We start from the raw sequence: 14,713 nt of genomic DNA on the forward strand, positions 1-14,713 counted from the left end.
GCTATAAAGTAGTTTACGACGTTTATTTTCGTAGGAATAGTAGTTTTCATGATATTTGCTAAAATAAATTGATTTATAGTTGTTCGGACAATAAATTTGATTCATGAAAAACTTTATTTCAGAAACCATTGGACGTACTGATGTCTGCCAGCACTCAAATTAAAGCTAGTTAAATTTACTAAAAAATAGTTTATTATGTTTATCTTTGTAGGAGTAGTAGTTTTTATGATATCTGACAAAATAAACTCACAAAATGTTAATTTCTAGTTGTTCGTATAAAATGTTGAATTTTTGAAAAAATATATCTCTAGATCGATAAGACACACATATGTCTGCTAATACTCAATTAAAGGAAATTTAACTTACTATAAAGTAGTTTATGACACTTATCTTCGTAGGGATAGTAGTTTTTATGATATTCACATATGAATATAAATTTGGCAAATGAAAATTTGACCAAACAACTATAAATCAATTTATTTTAACAAATTTCATGTAAACTATTACTCCTACGAAAATAAACGTCGTAAACTACTTTATAGCTCAATAAACTAGCTTTAATTTGAGTGCTAATAGACATCTGTACGCCAAATGGTTTTTGAGATATAAATTTTTCAAAATAAATTCACTAACTACTGATGTTTTAGTACGTCCCATACAACATTTTTATGAAATGTTGCTTTTTAAAATGCTATATCTCAAGAACTATTAAAAGTAAACAATTCTTTTAGGGCTCACATTTTAGCAAATTTACTCTTCTTTATATGACGTTCTCTTAGGTTTTCTTGTGTTGTTCCTACTTTTTAAGATATAGGATTCACTCCGAATGAAAAATTAGTTTTTTTTATCGCTTTGAAACAGCCGCCATTTTTTATCCCCCCTACCTATACTTGGCAGACTCATCAATTTCGACTATTTATTATACATAGTTTTCATTAAAGTAATCAAAAATTGGGGTGAGATAACTGCCTTTTTTCTCCTCTTGGGCTCTTGTACTATCATGTTTGGATCTTCGAGGTTAGGGCTTGTATTTCTTTGCAAGTACAAATTTAGTCTTTTTATTTTACACATAGGGTGAAGAAAAATGAACTGTCATTGTGAAATCAAAAAATATCAGTAATTAGTTTGTTAATGGGCTATTCTAAAAAAATAAAATAAAAGTCAAACTCGGTATCCAATAGGTTTTTAAGACATTTTCTCAAATCTGTCAATTCTAAAAAAAAAAAAAAAAAAAAAAAATGGTAAGTTTTTTATCTCCTTTCATTCATCATTTAAAGTGTTCAATTATTTTGTATGAAAAATTTCTGAAGCCTCACATGGTTAATTCCTATGAAATTTCCAAATCTGATTAACATCTTTTAGAGCTTTTCTCTCAATAACTATCTTGCTCAGGAAAATATTATATTGTCTTTTAATTTGTCATATTCTCTAGTTTAAAAAAATATAATCAGAAGGGTTTAAACTATTATTCTTATCAATGAAAAAATATGAAAAAGAAATTTATCAGAAGTTTTGAGTAATATCCTCACTGTTTTAGGTTTTAACGGTTTTTTGTAATAGAGTCAATGAGAATAACTAAACCAAACGATTCTTTCCTATTCTTTTCAACATTTGTAACTAGCTTTTAATTATGAGGATTCAAATGTCACAAAACCGCCACTATGCAAACAAAGAACTATACAACTGGTATTTTTATAAGAGATAATTACCTATTTCACATTTACCCGGTTATTATACGGTTGTTGTAATTATTTTGTAATTGACAGTCTCACATGTCTTTTGTTGATCCTTTCATATTATATTTACGTATTTTTTGATTGAGAATGGCCAATGTGGAAGAAAAAATTTAATGATAATTATCAATTTACAATTCCCACTTATGCAAAGGTAAGCTACAGCTTTGGGGCCACCAATTTCAATGAACTTTTATTTTTTTGTGATACTAGGTACAAAAGTATGAGACATGGGTCGGGGAACATTATTTTAAGTAATCACATGATTATTTTTAAGTAAAATTGTTTTCAACTTTTACTATGTTTAGATTTACAAGTTATTATAAACCAAATGATCTGTTCTTTATGTATGATAATAAGATAATATTAATGATTGTATTAAATAAATTTAAATGTTGATTAAATAATAATCATGATTAGCCTGCTAGGGTTTTTATTCCATTCAAAATTAATTAAAGATTACTTAAATTTTTTTATAAAGCATTATTTAAACATTTAACTATTAAAAAAAACTTTTTTTATTGAGAATGGTCCTGATATGCCAATAAAGAATAGTGCCAGTAAACAATGGAAGTAGATTTAAAGCAACACTTTAACTGGTGTCGTTAACTTAAACAGTACCTTATATAACTAATACATTACTGTTTTCTATTATGCCACAGATATTTCATAACAAAAAAGTTATTAGTGTGTGAAATTTATTTAATTACTCTTCTGACATGAAAAGGTTTAATGTACCAATATAACCGAACATTTAATTATCATTACAAAAATTTTCAAGATGCAATCAATTGAACGCCAGTAGTCAGTTTTCTTGAACATACAGTAGTTACAATTACAGCAATGACCAGAAGTATGATGTGTCATTTCCCTTTATGAAGGCAGTCAACATTTTCTTAACAGAAAAAGAAACTAATGCGTGGACCATACTCTAAATGTCACAATAGTTCAACCGAAAACACTTGAAGGCAATGGATGTGTAGAAAAATGATAAAAAATCTCAATATCATTGTCAGTAATAAGCTGTTACAATCGGTTAACGATCAATTATGATTTTCAATAACGAGAGTAGGAAGGACATATACTTATCAATGGCTGACCATAATTTAGTACATCCTTCAATTTTAAACGAAAAATCCACTATTCACCTTCCATCAACTCTTCTATAATGCTGGCAGTTTACAATTCCATCAAACCTTTTCTTTTATAATTCACTTTCCTTTATAATTCACTAAGTGCTGTACAGCAAAAGCTCATGTTTATTTCTTTGTAACCAATTCTAATTTTCTTTCGAAATGAGATAAACATTCTTCTTGAAAAATGGTCCAATTTCTTGAGGTAACAAACAAATAACAGAACTAATATACTCTCACTGGAAGTATTTACCGAAACCGCTGAGTTAGTTTCACTTTATATATATATATATATATTTTCATAACTTCCTTCCTGGTTAATTAATACTTAATCATTCTTAATATTTTATTTAAGTTATGTTCCTGGTTGGATATTTTCTATTTCCAAAAAAAGACTGAAAATGGTATATTGCAAAGAAAAGGGTCAAAAAAGTCAATAAAAAAAAAAAAATCAAGAAAGAATTAGAATTTATTGACCTAATTAACCCAATTGTGAAAGAAAATTGGAAAAAATCTTTCATGAATATACACTGTCAGTCAAAAATTTAAGACAACCACAATTTCCTAGAGGATTATGTTTAAATCAAACCTATATAGAAAAAAAAGTACATAAAATAATATAATTTTAGAGAAATATAGTAAAAAAACAAAACAAAATTAACCTATAACCAATGAGGTGGGATTTACAGACACAGCTGGTGAGGTTGAGTTTAATGGACCCTAAACTTTTTTTTAACAAGTCATTCAATTAAAAGTCCTTACTCTTATATCTTGTATTTTAGTTTATTTTCAATAGTTTCATACCATAAGGTTTATTCAAAATATAACAATTCCATGTTGGATGCTATAATGAAATATGGTATAGATGTGTTAGATTTAGGGAAAAAATAAGAAATTTTACCTTCTTTATACAATATATAAAGGAGGTGGTTTTGCAGGAAGCCAACAGCTGTAACCGGGTTGTAGAGTTGTTATAAAAAAAATAATAAAATAAAAATTGATGAACAAATTGTATTCAATATTTTCATCATAATTAAATTGGCAATTATAAACAAAATAGGGAACAAACTTAAAAAATTGCTGCCCAATATACATATACACAAGATATAAACAGATAAATTTACAGACAAGTGGATTGTATTTAAAATGTACCATACCACTTGGTAACCCAAATAAACTATCTCGGCAGTTTTTAGACAAGAGAACTCATGGTCCTAATGTTTTGACAGGCAGTGTTAATAACAACAAAAACAAAGTAATATCAACAAACCAAAATTAAAAACTGTAGGTAAGAAGCAAGTAAAAGAGAACGTTTCTAGAAATACAGTATCGGGCATTAATTGTGGCAGGAATTAAATTGTTAAATACTTTCTCATTGGTCACAATGACAGTAGGGTATCATAAGTAAATTCAAGACAACTATTATAAGGCTTAAATATGAAATAGTTGCATACCATGGCAGCTGATAACTAATGCAACCATTTTATCTTAAAAAACTAGTTAATAATTAACGAAAAGTAACTTAAAAATCTAGAAACAGTAAAACAAAATCTACTACATATATATATATATATATATTATAAACATAACTTGTACAATGACAAAACTATGACTCCTTTCCTTTATCATTCTTGCAGTGGAATGAGATATTTTTAAAAATAGCTACCATTTGTTTACACATTGAGAACTTTAGGAATCACTAAATAAAACAAATGTATACACCCAATTTAAAAACACTAAAAAAGTAAAGAAATAATCCTGGGGAAATGTAAATGAAAAAGATCGGATGAAAGATTTTTTTTTTTTTATTGAGGTCAGAATGGGAAAACGGAATTACCTAATAAATTTTTTTTCAGAAGAATTTTAGTGTAAAACATTATTCAAGAATATTTCTTTCAGGAGAAATTTCTAGGAAGTTTTAAAATTTCCTTCAGGTGAATTCTTTTATGGAAGGATATCGTCATCAGGGATTCTAGGGAAATTCAGAGCATCCGCAACTGGAGAGCGGCTGCACAAGACCGAGTACATGGCGAAGGCTCATTGAGGAGGCCAAGGTCTAAATTGGGCTAAATTGTAGCGCCACGGATAGATAAAATTTTCTGAGCCCTTAAATTTGGGCAGCAACACTACATTCACTTTTGTTGTTTTGTTTTGGCAAGATTCAACGTAATATTTCTGAAAAGTATCTGTCAATTGAACGGGTGTTCAAGAAAATATTTTCATAGTTTGGAAACAGTTCCTCACACCAACACAGTTGGAAGAACACCATAGAGGATGTTGATGGAGCATGAGGATAACATGCTGTAGTATATACCATTTACGAAACCAATAACTTCTGGTTTGATCTCAACAGGTAACTCTCTAACAAAAGATGCAGCCAAACACTATTCATTTTGATGTTAACTTGAAGTAAAAACCAACTAAAAAAAAAAGAAAGAAATATAAAGATAAGTGGAGCAGGGTGAATATCACTTATGCTCTAAGGCCATTGAAACAATTAAAGATTCGGCCCTTCTTTTGTTGCTGCTAGTCATTCTTTGCTCAAGCAAAATGGGTTGCACTGGATGATGGGCATACCAAAAACTAACTTCAAGTGTTCTTTGACATGTAAAAATTATGCCATAAATTGAGCGAAAGCAGGGTAACCATGAAGAATAGGATATGGAAGGCTATATACTTTAAGATAAATATGATCTCAAAGTTTCTTCCAATCAGGATACAGATAAGTATTCCAAATCAGATGCAGATGAACCCACTACAGCTAATCCAAGATATAAAAATGTTCCTAAATACAACATAGTTGGTTAATTCCAATACAATTTTTTCATTTATATTGCACCATACTTGGCAGCTTACTATATTGTGTTTAAATTAGACCAAGACAATAAAACACATCATTTCTTATTTAGTAATTTTCCTTATACCTAATATCACTGCTATCACAAACTTATTCATTTAGCAATTGTAATGAGAAAGGGAGGGTTGGCAATAAAATATTTGATTTCCTATTTTATATATTTTCTTTACAACCAATCATTGCTCACCTAACAAACTTATTCATTTGGCTTCTGAGATGTGAAAAAGTGAGGAATTCCAAATAACTTGTAATTAAATGTTACCCATACTACTACAAGACTGATATGGATAAATGTAAGAGCAATACACCAAAAGACAATCAGAAACATTTTTTATGGTTTTAAGCATATTGGAGTAGTTTTTATTTAAAATTTATTCATTAATCTTTGTTTAAAATTACTTTATCTCCAGATACAATTTGTTTGTCTTGAAGAATGAAATGAACAATCATAGACCTAGGAACAATGGTTACAGATATATTTTGAATATATTTAATAAAGTATAAAAATATTAAGGTTCTTAGGCCACAAAAAATTTCCCAAATGAAAATTTGTTGAAAAGCTTGGTTTTTTCATTCTGACCTCAATGAAAAATTCTTTTACCCCACCTTTTGGAAGGTAACACGTACATTTATCCTAGAGCATAAATACTTGAGGATAAGATAATATTATTTCCACCAATTAATTTGGAAATGATTTATAAAAAATTTAAAAAATAACCTGTATCAACTTTCTATTCTATGCAATTTTAATTTCCCAAACAAAGATTTTACCATACTAAAGGGAGTAAATAAAAAAAAGACCTTGAAACTACATGTAAAAATAAAAATGATTTGATGCCTTTCTCCATTTTTTTATTTATATTTACAAAAATAAAATTGGGACACATAAAATTTCCAATAATTTTATTTATATTATTCCTTCAAAAGAAAAAAAAACTATGAGAAGCAGAAGAGCTCTGGCACCAGATAGATACAACTAATTATAATTTCTTCTCACATACAGAAATTATACATAAAATAATACAACAGAAGAAATAGCAGTTAAAAAGATATATTGTGATTGTGAGAGATAAAGTTCTGAGAGTGACTTACGCGGCCTTTGCCAAACCTGCCGATCTATCTCGAGTTGATCAACTCAATCCATACTATCCCTTGTGCATTTCCTTTTCAGCCCTTCGACATTTCCTATAAGGGGGCAATAACAAAGTTTGACTTTTAAATAGTTATACACATTTTAGTGTCATTTTGTTTAGTTTTTGTTGTTTTTTTTTTTGTTTTGTTTTTTTTAACAAATACGTACAATACATAGCTGAATCTCCCCTGTTCTTCAGATTTGGTAGCAATAGCTCCGACTTTCTCCGATTCACAATTCATTTCCATGGAGCTGACTATTCCAGTTTGCTCCAATTTCATAGTAAAATGATTTATTTAATTTTTTATTGACTTTTTAAAATACTCACAGGGTTCACCAGACTCGCCCCAACAATACAGGTCCGTCAAAAAATGAGATGAAATATACGTACCCATCTTGAATATTTACTGTTCCACAAACTTGTTACAGAGATTATTAGTTTAAAATATTTCTAACATACTCACATAAATATAGATGAATATTAACTATTCCTATATTTCTTCGAACAACTTCACAAAGATAAAACAGAAAAATGACATTTTACATTTATATTTTATATTTTTCATATAGAAAATAGAATACAACATACTTACAAACAGCTTATAAGAAGAGTTATTTCTTCCTATAAATACTTTTAAAATGTAATGTAACACATGCATTTCATATACTTACAAAAATGTTAAGAACACTGACATGTCAGGATAATTTAAAAAAATAATAATTCATGATTGCATCTACATACCATATTATGTGATTGTACCTCCACTCGCGATTAGAAAATGGCTTGGTAAAAATTGTAAAGACAAACTTAATAAATAAGCTAAAAATAATAACTAATAAGATAATGATCTTTAATCAATAAATAATGATACAATAAGAAATGACCATGTTTACAAACTGAACAAGAAAAAAAAACTATCTTATTCTTAGTATAGTACAAATTAAATTTTAAAAATATTAAGGAATTAATTTTTGAAAAAATACAAAAAAAACTAATAAAAATAAAAACACATTAAGTGTGAATTAAAGAGATTGATAGCAAACACAATTACTTATAATATTAATTAAATAAAGAAACTTAAATCAATCAGGACAGTAAAAATGAAAAACTTTAAAATAGAAAAGTTACCAATTCGGCAATCTACACTAAAATAAAATAATGATAATGGCTTTCAAAATTTCTAAAACACTATTATTTAAAAAAAAAAGAAAATAAATCTGTGAAATTATAAAAACTATTGTATCTTTGATAAGTAATTGAACTTCACCTAGTTTTATAATTTACATAAAATTGTTAGACAATTTTAACAGAATAAAGGAGTGAAATGGATTTAAGTCAAAATTATTCCTAATAGAGGCACAAGATCAAGTACACCCCACTTATCCACTATTGAGAACTCTGAAAATGGCAAAAAAGAAAGGTTATCTACCACACTATGACAGCATCATATAAAATATTACTATTTAATTTCTGCAGTAAATGTGTCTGGTTCCCAATGTGGGTCTTAACATCTGCATACATTTATAAATAAAAGAAAAACTAGGCCACTTTGAGGTAATGGAAAAGTTATACATTCTGCCACAATAAGGTAAGATAGAGCAACATCATTTGGAGGTTGTTCCAAGACCACTTTATTGCATTACCATCCAATGCTCTCTCAGTTTGATTGAGTTTACTAACAAGAAGGTAGCCAATTTTCTGTTTTTAAAACAGGTAAATAAATTTATTTATGGAAAGTTATTTGATTTCACAAAATTTTTCAATTTTAGCCACTTTTAAAATGTTGCTTGATTTAACTAATTTATGCAGAAGAAACATTACTTTTTCTCTCAAATAAACAGTTTATAGTAATGTAAACAGGTTACTAAATCTTTATAGTTTAGGTTATATCAGTGTCTATCAAACTAAGGAGCATTTTATTTTGCGATCACGTGACACCATTAATATCATGTCGGTCTCCTGCTGAACTTGAAAAGGATTGGCATTCTCCTAGATGCCAATCTTTCGATTACAAAAGCCTGTCTGTCTTCAACCTCCAATGAGGCTACGTGGGTTGGGTCTATTCAAGTGGGAGAGTCCATCAAGATAACATGTATGGCAGTTTGGTAGCATCACAAGGAAACTTGGAAAGTATCACTACATTGTCGAATTGTGGATATACAGTTAAAAGTGACATATCAGTGAACTACTATCGTCCTAAGAAATCTGAAACATTTGCGCCACCATTCTATCCACCTGGGTGAATTGCAACATTCCAACTGCTGTACCATCAGAGTCAGATGCTACAAGAGACATTCCAGGTGATGTCCGTAGTCAGCATAAAACAGAAACTAATAACAGACTGAATACATCCACTTTACAGATCGTCCAAGCAGCAAGCATTACCCTATTACCTTTTTCAAATGGACTACTTTCTATTCAAGTGGGGTAGAATGTAGTAATGTAAACAGGTTACCTTATGATTAAAATTAAATGTTCATAGCCAATCAAAATGTGTACTAGCTAAGATATCAGCAGTTTAATTTTTTAGTACTCTCTTTCACGCTGTTACAGGTTCTAAGCTAATTGTATGTCATACGAAATTTTATGTAATGATAAAAACCTGACATAAATTGAACAGTCATGAGCCATTGGTCAAGAAACAATATATTGTACACACTTTTGGCAACTACTGCATAAAACTATATATCCATGTCTGGGACTAAAGAGATTAATAGAAAGGTCAATTGTTCACAATAAAAGATAACAACCAATATGCATAAAGCAGCTTTTAGTCAATATTAATTAAGTTAACTCCTAAGACAATTTTTTTTTTTTTTTTTATCCAAATTGGAGAATATAGAATAACAAAGGGCTAATGTTAATAAGGGGCAACTTAACAATAAATAAGCTCCAGAGAAAAGAAAGAGAGTAAGGTAGAGAGGGTAATATGCAACAAAAAGTGTTAATGGTTCATGTTTAATGCTTAACATTAAAATAATTTACCAACAAGCTGGAGATGTTTCTGATATCATTTTCGAACATAAGTTATCATTCCAATTAGAATAACCGAATGAAGTTCATATAATGACCAATATATATATTCAAATAAAGATCTTAAAATGAATAAATCAAGCCCTAAACCCAAATTTATCAATGTCAATATCATGATGATTTTATTATTATCACTTTATATCATAATTTGTAAGGTAAGCAGATATAGAAAACCATTATCACTATCAATTTTGTACATCAACTACTTATTCCTATAAAAATAAAATGTATAAAATAAGGTCTGTATTGCCTAATTAGGACAAAATTAAGTAAGTCAGGCTTACCGTGGATGAGAGAATTTCATGAGGGCAGCAACCAAGTAAAAAACTTTTACACACTTTAGTATCTGAGAACTTAACTTGGTAACGATTGTTTTCTCCTAAAAACGGGGTAATTATTAGATGGGAAATAAAATTCAAAATTACTACCTACCGCCATATTGATCAATAGATTATTCTTTAGATCGAAACTAAAGTAATATACATTAAACAAAATAAATATCACTACTCACCATTCCTGCCGGTTCCCATCAACTGGTCTAGCATTGCCCTCATCTGGTCATGGGCAGTCATTTTTACCCACAAATTCAGAAGAATCCAAAGCAAATGTTAAAGCCAAAATTCAATAACCCAAACAGCAGCAACTGTGACTGTCCAGTGCTACTATAATAATTCCACAGCCATCTGAAATTAGTGATATTACAAAAAAACATTTATTAATTATTGATAAGTATCATTTAAAATTTTTAAAATCTTAGAAAGAATTAACTATCTTAGATTTAAGTTTAAATTTAAGATTATATTATCATGACCATGTTTTAAAGTGGTCAACACTAATTTTTCTATTGATTTCTTTAACCTCTTTGGAGGTGAGTGTTTAAATTCTAAAATTTGTTTAGAATTTCAGTGGATTTTTAATAGGTTCGTTCCAACGAACAATTTTACCGTCAGAAACCTACCGAACGCATACGCAGTAGAAGATATTTCATGTTTCAACAATTCCAGTACCAATACTCAAATTGTCAGAAATTTTTTCTGGCCAGTACTCTCCAAGTTCAGAATCGTTTCTGATTGTAAAAATCGTTCCTGAGTCTAAGCAAGGAATGAGAGTGTGATTACAAACTAGATAAGGTATATAAATTGGCAATCTATAGACCTTGTGAGCTAGGTATAGTTCCAGTATGTATTGTGAGTTAGTCATAAGTCGAAGGTATTACGAAGTTCAAATTTCATCGTTGGAACAAACCATAAATATGTCTCATTAGATAATATATTACAATAGGGGTATTCATGATGTTGTGTTAAATGTTATATGTTTTACCATGTTAAATGTTATAACTAAAGGATTGTGAGCAGCCCTATTTGAAGTCATGTTAAACGTTAAGGTGGATCCACATGTTGGCCGCTCGCCATGGATCGGAGGCTCGTACAAATGCTCGGCAAACAAAGTGCGGGCCATCCACATGTCAGTGTTACTCAGAGAGGCAAGCATGGCGGACGTACTAGTGGTTTCAGCCATTGCACTTGGATTGTATTATTTTTATTACAAAAAAAGAAAATTAAAGGAAATTAAATATAAATAAATAAGATTAAATTTAAAACTTATTATAAAAAGTACGAACAAACACCTTTAACCTCCTAACACCTCTCAGTTGCAGCTAGACATAGAACAATGGTGGAGATGCTACACGAGCGCTCTCACGAACCCCTTTGATCTGTGTCCAAAAACCGACTCTCGACGGCTCGGCAACGAGCCTAGGCCAACCAAGCCAAGCCACCCATCCACATGCTCGCGTATGTCTGAGTTTGCCATGGCTCGGCCAACATGTAGAGGCCCCTTTAAATGCATAAGAGTCCCTAGCGGATTTTCTCAGCAACTTGTTGTATAAGCCTTTATGTTTATAACCTTCCTTCCAGACCCTCATGTTATTGTTTACTTCAGTTTTGATTTAAGTAATTAATTAAAACATGCCTAGAGTGAGTGAAAAGTGGAATTTGTGTGAAAGTTTAGCTTATGAGTGTCTTATTGATCTTCAAACTTGTGAAGAAGAGAATGAAGATGAGCTAATTGACAACTGTATTGAAAGTCACAACAACTAATATGGCGGCGATCTCAACTGGTCTATTGTGTGACGTCATTCTCGATTGAACTGACCAAGTAACAGACTCTCAGCCATGTTAAATGTTATTTCGTTTTACCACGGCAAAAGAAGGCAATTTTTTTCGATTTAACACGAGTTTTTCCATTTAACACGCTTTAACATAGATCATGAATACCCCTATTATACACAAACAAAATACGCTGAAGCATGCCAGTGAGACAGGTTAATAACTGAGTGCACACAGGTAGAGGGTAACCTGTTCACTTTACTACATTCTTCCCCACTCGAATAGATATTAGTCCATATTTTTATGGTCAGAATCAGAAAGGTGACAGGGAGGCGCTCGCTGCTTGGACGATTCGCGAATTAGAGGAGTTGTAGGCTGATTGTCATTGAATTACGCTGCTTCATGCTGACTACAATCATCGGTTGAAATGTTTCTCATGCCATCTAACTATGATCGTTCAGCAGTTGTTGGAATTCCAAGGTAGATAGAACGGTGGCGCAAAAAAAAAAAAAAAAAGTTAAACATTTTTTTAGGTACTAGGGACGATAGTAGCTGATAGATATGCCGCTTTGAACAACGCCCTAAGTACGCCTTGCGGGACTCTCGCAATTTTCTTTGCAATCTTGTCTGCTGTGATGGCTGAGCTGGAAAATTGGAGCAATCTTTCAGCATATAATGCATATACATAAGCATTTACTGCTATCGCTTATCCGTTACTAGGTAAGGAGACTGGAGTTCGGTATAAACAATCTACGTTTTCGTATTCATTGCGTTTTTTGCAACGAACCGTGTAGTCCAACCTATAGAGGAAAGCAGCTCATCATTCCTATTATTTGAACGCTGGCTTCACCCCCTCTCTGATATGTAGCCTTACTTCTAAATTAGGGAAACACAAAACTCTTTCTTCAGAAATGGACGAATATTTCTGAAAAATGTTTTCAAGGAATGTAACTGAATTGATTGAAATAGAAGTGAGGGCTGAATGCTGTTCTCTGTTGATTTCACTGAGACTGATTCAAAGACTACGAATCCATACTCGCCCAAGTAGAGCATCATGGCCTGCTGGTACCATATACAAATTAGCATCTATCGTCCTGTTCTTGTAAGTGACTGTAAGCGTGTCTTAACCATAGGTTTGATAGTGTGGTCTGAGTAAGGGCGAAATGAGACTGTTGTTGGCTCAGACAAAGTGTTGAGACTAAGTTTCCTGTAGGCAGGCTCAGAGACTAGGGAAAAATGAATACCTAAGTAGACTTCGAATGTTTATGGTTTGTTGTTTAGAGTAACTGTAACAGAGTATTTGTCTCGATCAGATCCTAGATTGGATAAATCTTCCGTATTTTGAATTCTTCCGATTCCGTTTTCTGCGTCTCATAGACTTTCTTCTTTCGGGCAGAGCTGAGTAGGCAAGGTGTTTTTTCGATTGCTGTAGCACTCTTTTAATGCAGACTTTAGATAACTGACCAATTTTATGGCAAGATCTACACTTTAGAGGGCTGCGATTTGTTCTGCATTCATGTGATCTATCGGACGACCACACTTAAAACAAAGTCCATTAATACTTAAATAAGGCTTTAAGTATTAATGGACTTAATTGCGACTGAAAACGTTAATATGGACTAAGACTTGACTGACAACTGCCGCTGTCCGATCTGAACTGAGTGCGACTGCGATTGTAATTATTCACTTTCTGCATCCTATCGGGCTTGAATACTTTAAGTAGGTCGACTGGGGACTCTAAGAAATTTTTTGTTTCATTTTTCTAGCAGGCCTAATTCATAGTGGGAGGTTTCTAAAGCTTTTTCTCTCTTGACGACAGCTTCAAAATTCTTTAGTGTTGCGTCTTGTAGCAACTGTCCCTGTATTCAGTTGTCCTTGATGTCTCGTAACAATTGCGCACTAAAAAAATAATGCTGTTATACCACTTTTGAGAATGAAGGAGTTAGCATCTGCTCGAATTGGATTACAAGTGGAACGAAATCGATGTTTCTGATAGGCTTATCTGGTCCCAAGAGTGCAGTTAGGTTATTATAATGCTCTTTTCCAATTGATGAGTACAGTTGTTATGCCTTTTCCTTATGGTCAGTTATGCTTTTAAGATAACAATAATTTTCTAAACGATCCAAATAAGATGAAAATTTTTCATCTTAGAGTCATATATCTCAGAAAGGGAAATTTGAAGAGCTGGAGTGGATTGATTTTTCATAATAGTTGCCACCATGGACAAAAATGTTTGATTTTATTTCCATCTATTTTATCTAAATATATATAAAAATATATACGAAAGAATAAAAGTAGCTACGAAAGAAAAATAATAAAATAAAATAATTGAACTTGCAGGCGTCGTAAACGAAGAGGAAAATATTGAGATAACTGTAACTTTTTGGAACTGTTACAAAAAAGGGCATGTTATTAGAGCACTATAATTTTTTGTAACTGAAAAAATACCTACTGTACTAAATTACAAATCTGATAAAAACTTAATCACTTTCTGACTTCTGGTTTTTCGATTTATATCTTGAGCTGGGTAAATTAAAAGCTGTAAAATATCTGATGCGCTTTTAAAAAGCGACTGAACAAACTAACAATGGAAAGCTGCTACCAGTTTTCTGAGTAGGTTTGATGCTCTGATTTCCCTAACTTCTTGCACTGTTCGTCACCAACCTGTTGTAACTTAAAGTGAATTTTGTAAGTACACTTTTGATTGTTTAAGAAT

General features: G+C 31.2%; 1 protein-coding gene across 2 annotated transcripts in view; it reads right to left on the reverse strand.

The window, feature by feature from the left end:
- Positions 1–10,552, reverse strand: part of LOC106688588 (putative RNA-binding protein Luc7-like 1) — a 21,139-nt gene extending 10,587 nt beyond the window's left edge. Inside the window, exons 1-3 of one of the 2 annotated variants that reach the window (XM_014433123.3) lie at positions 10,401–10,420; positions 10,174–10,268; positions 6,816–6,908 (exon numbers count right to left, since the gene is read on the reverse strand). Coding sequence is in view for 1 of the 2 variants with exons in the window: in XM_014433122.3 (XP_014288608.1) it covers positions 10,174–10,268; positions 10,401–10,461 (156 nt within the window). In the remaining variant the exon portion in view is untranslated. Of the gene's footprint in view, positions 1–6,815; positions 6,909–10,173; positions 10,269–10,400 lie in introns of both variants that reach the window. The other variant, XM_014433122.3, reaches the window with a different exon arrangement.
- Between the last annotated feature and the right edge of the window lie 4,161 nt (positions 10,553–14,713).

The sequence above is a fragment of the Halyomorpha halys genome, unplaced genomic scaffold, assembly GCF_000696795.3.
Source record: "Halyomorpha halys isolate HHAL.00 unplaced genomic scaffold, Hhal_1.1 Scaffold1157.1, whole genome shotgun sequence".
Lineage (NCBI taxonomy): Eukaryota > Metazoa > Arthropoda > Insecta > Hemiptera > Pentatomidae > Halyomorpha > Halyomorpha halys.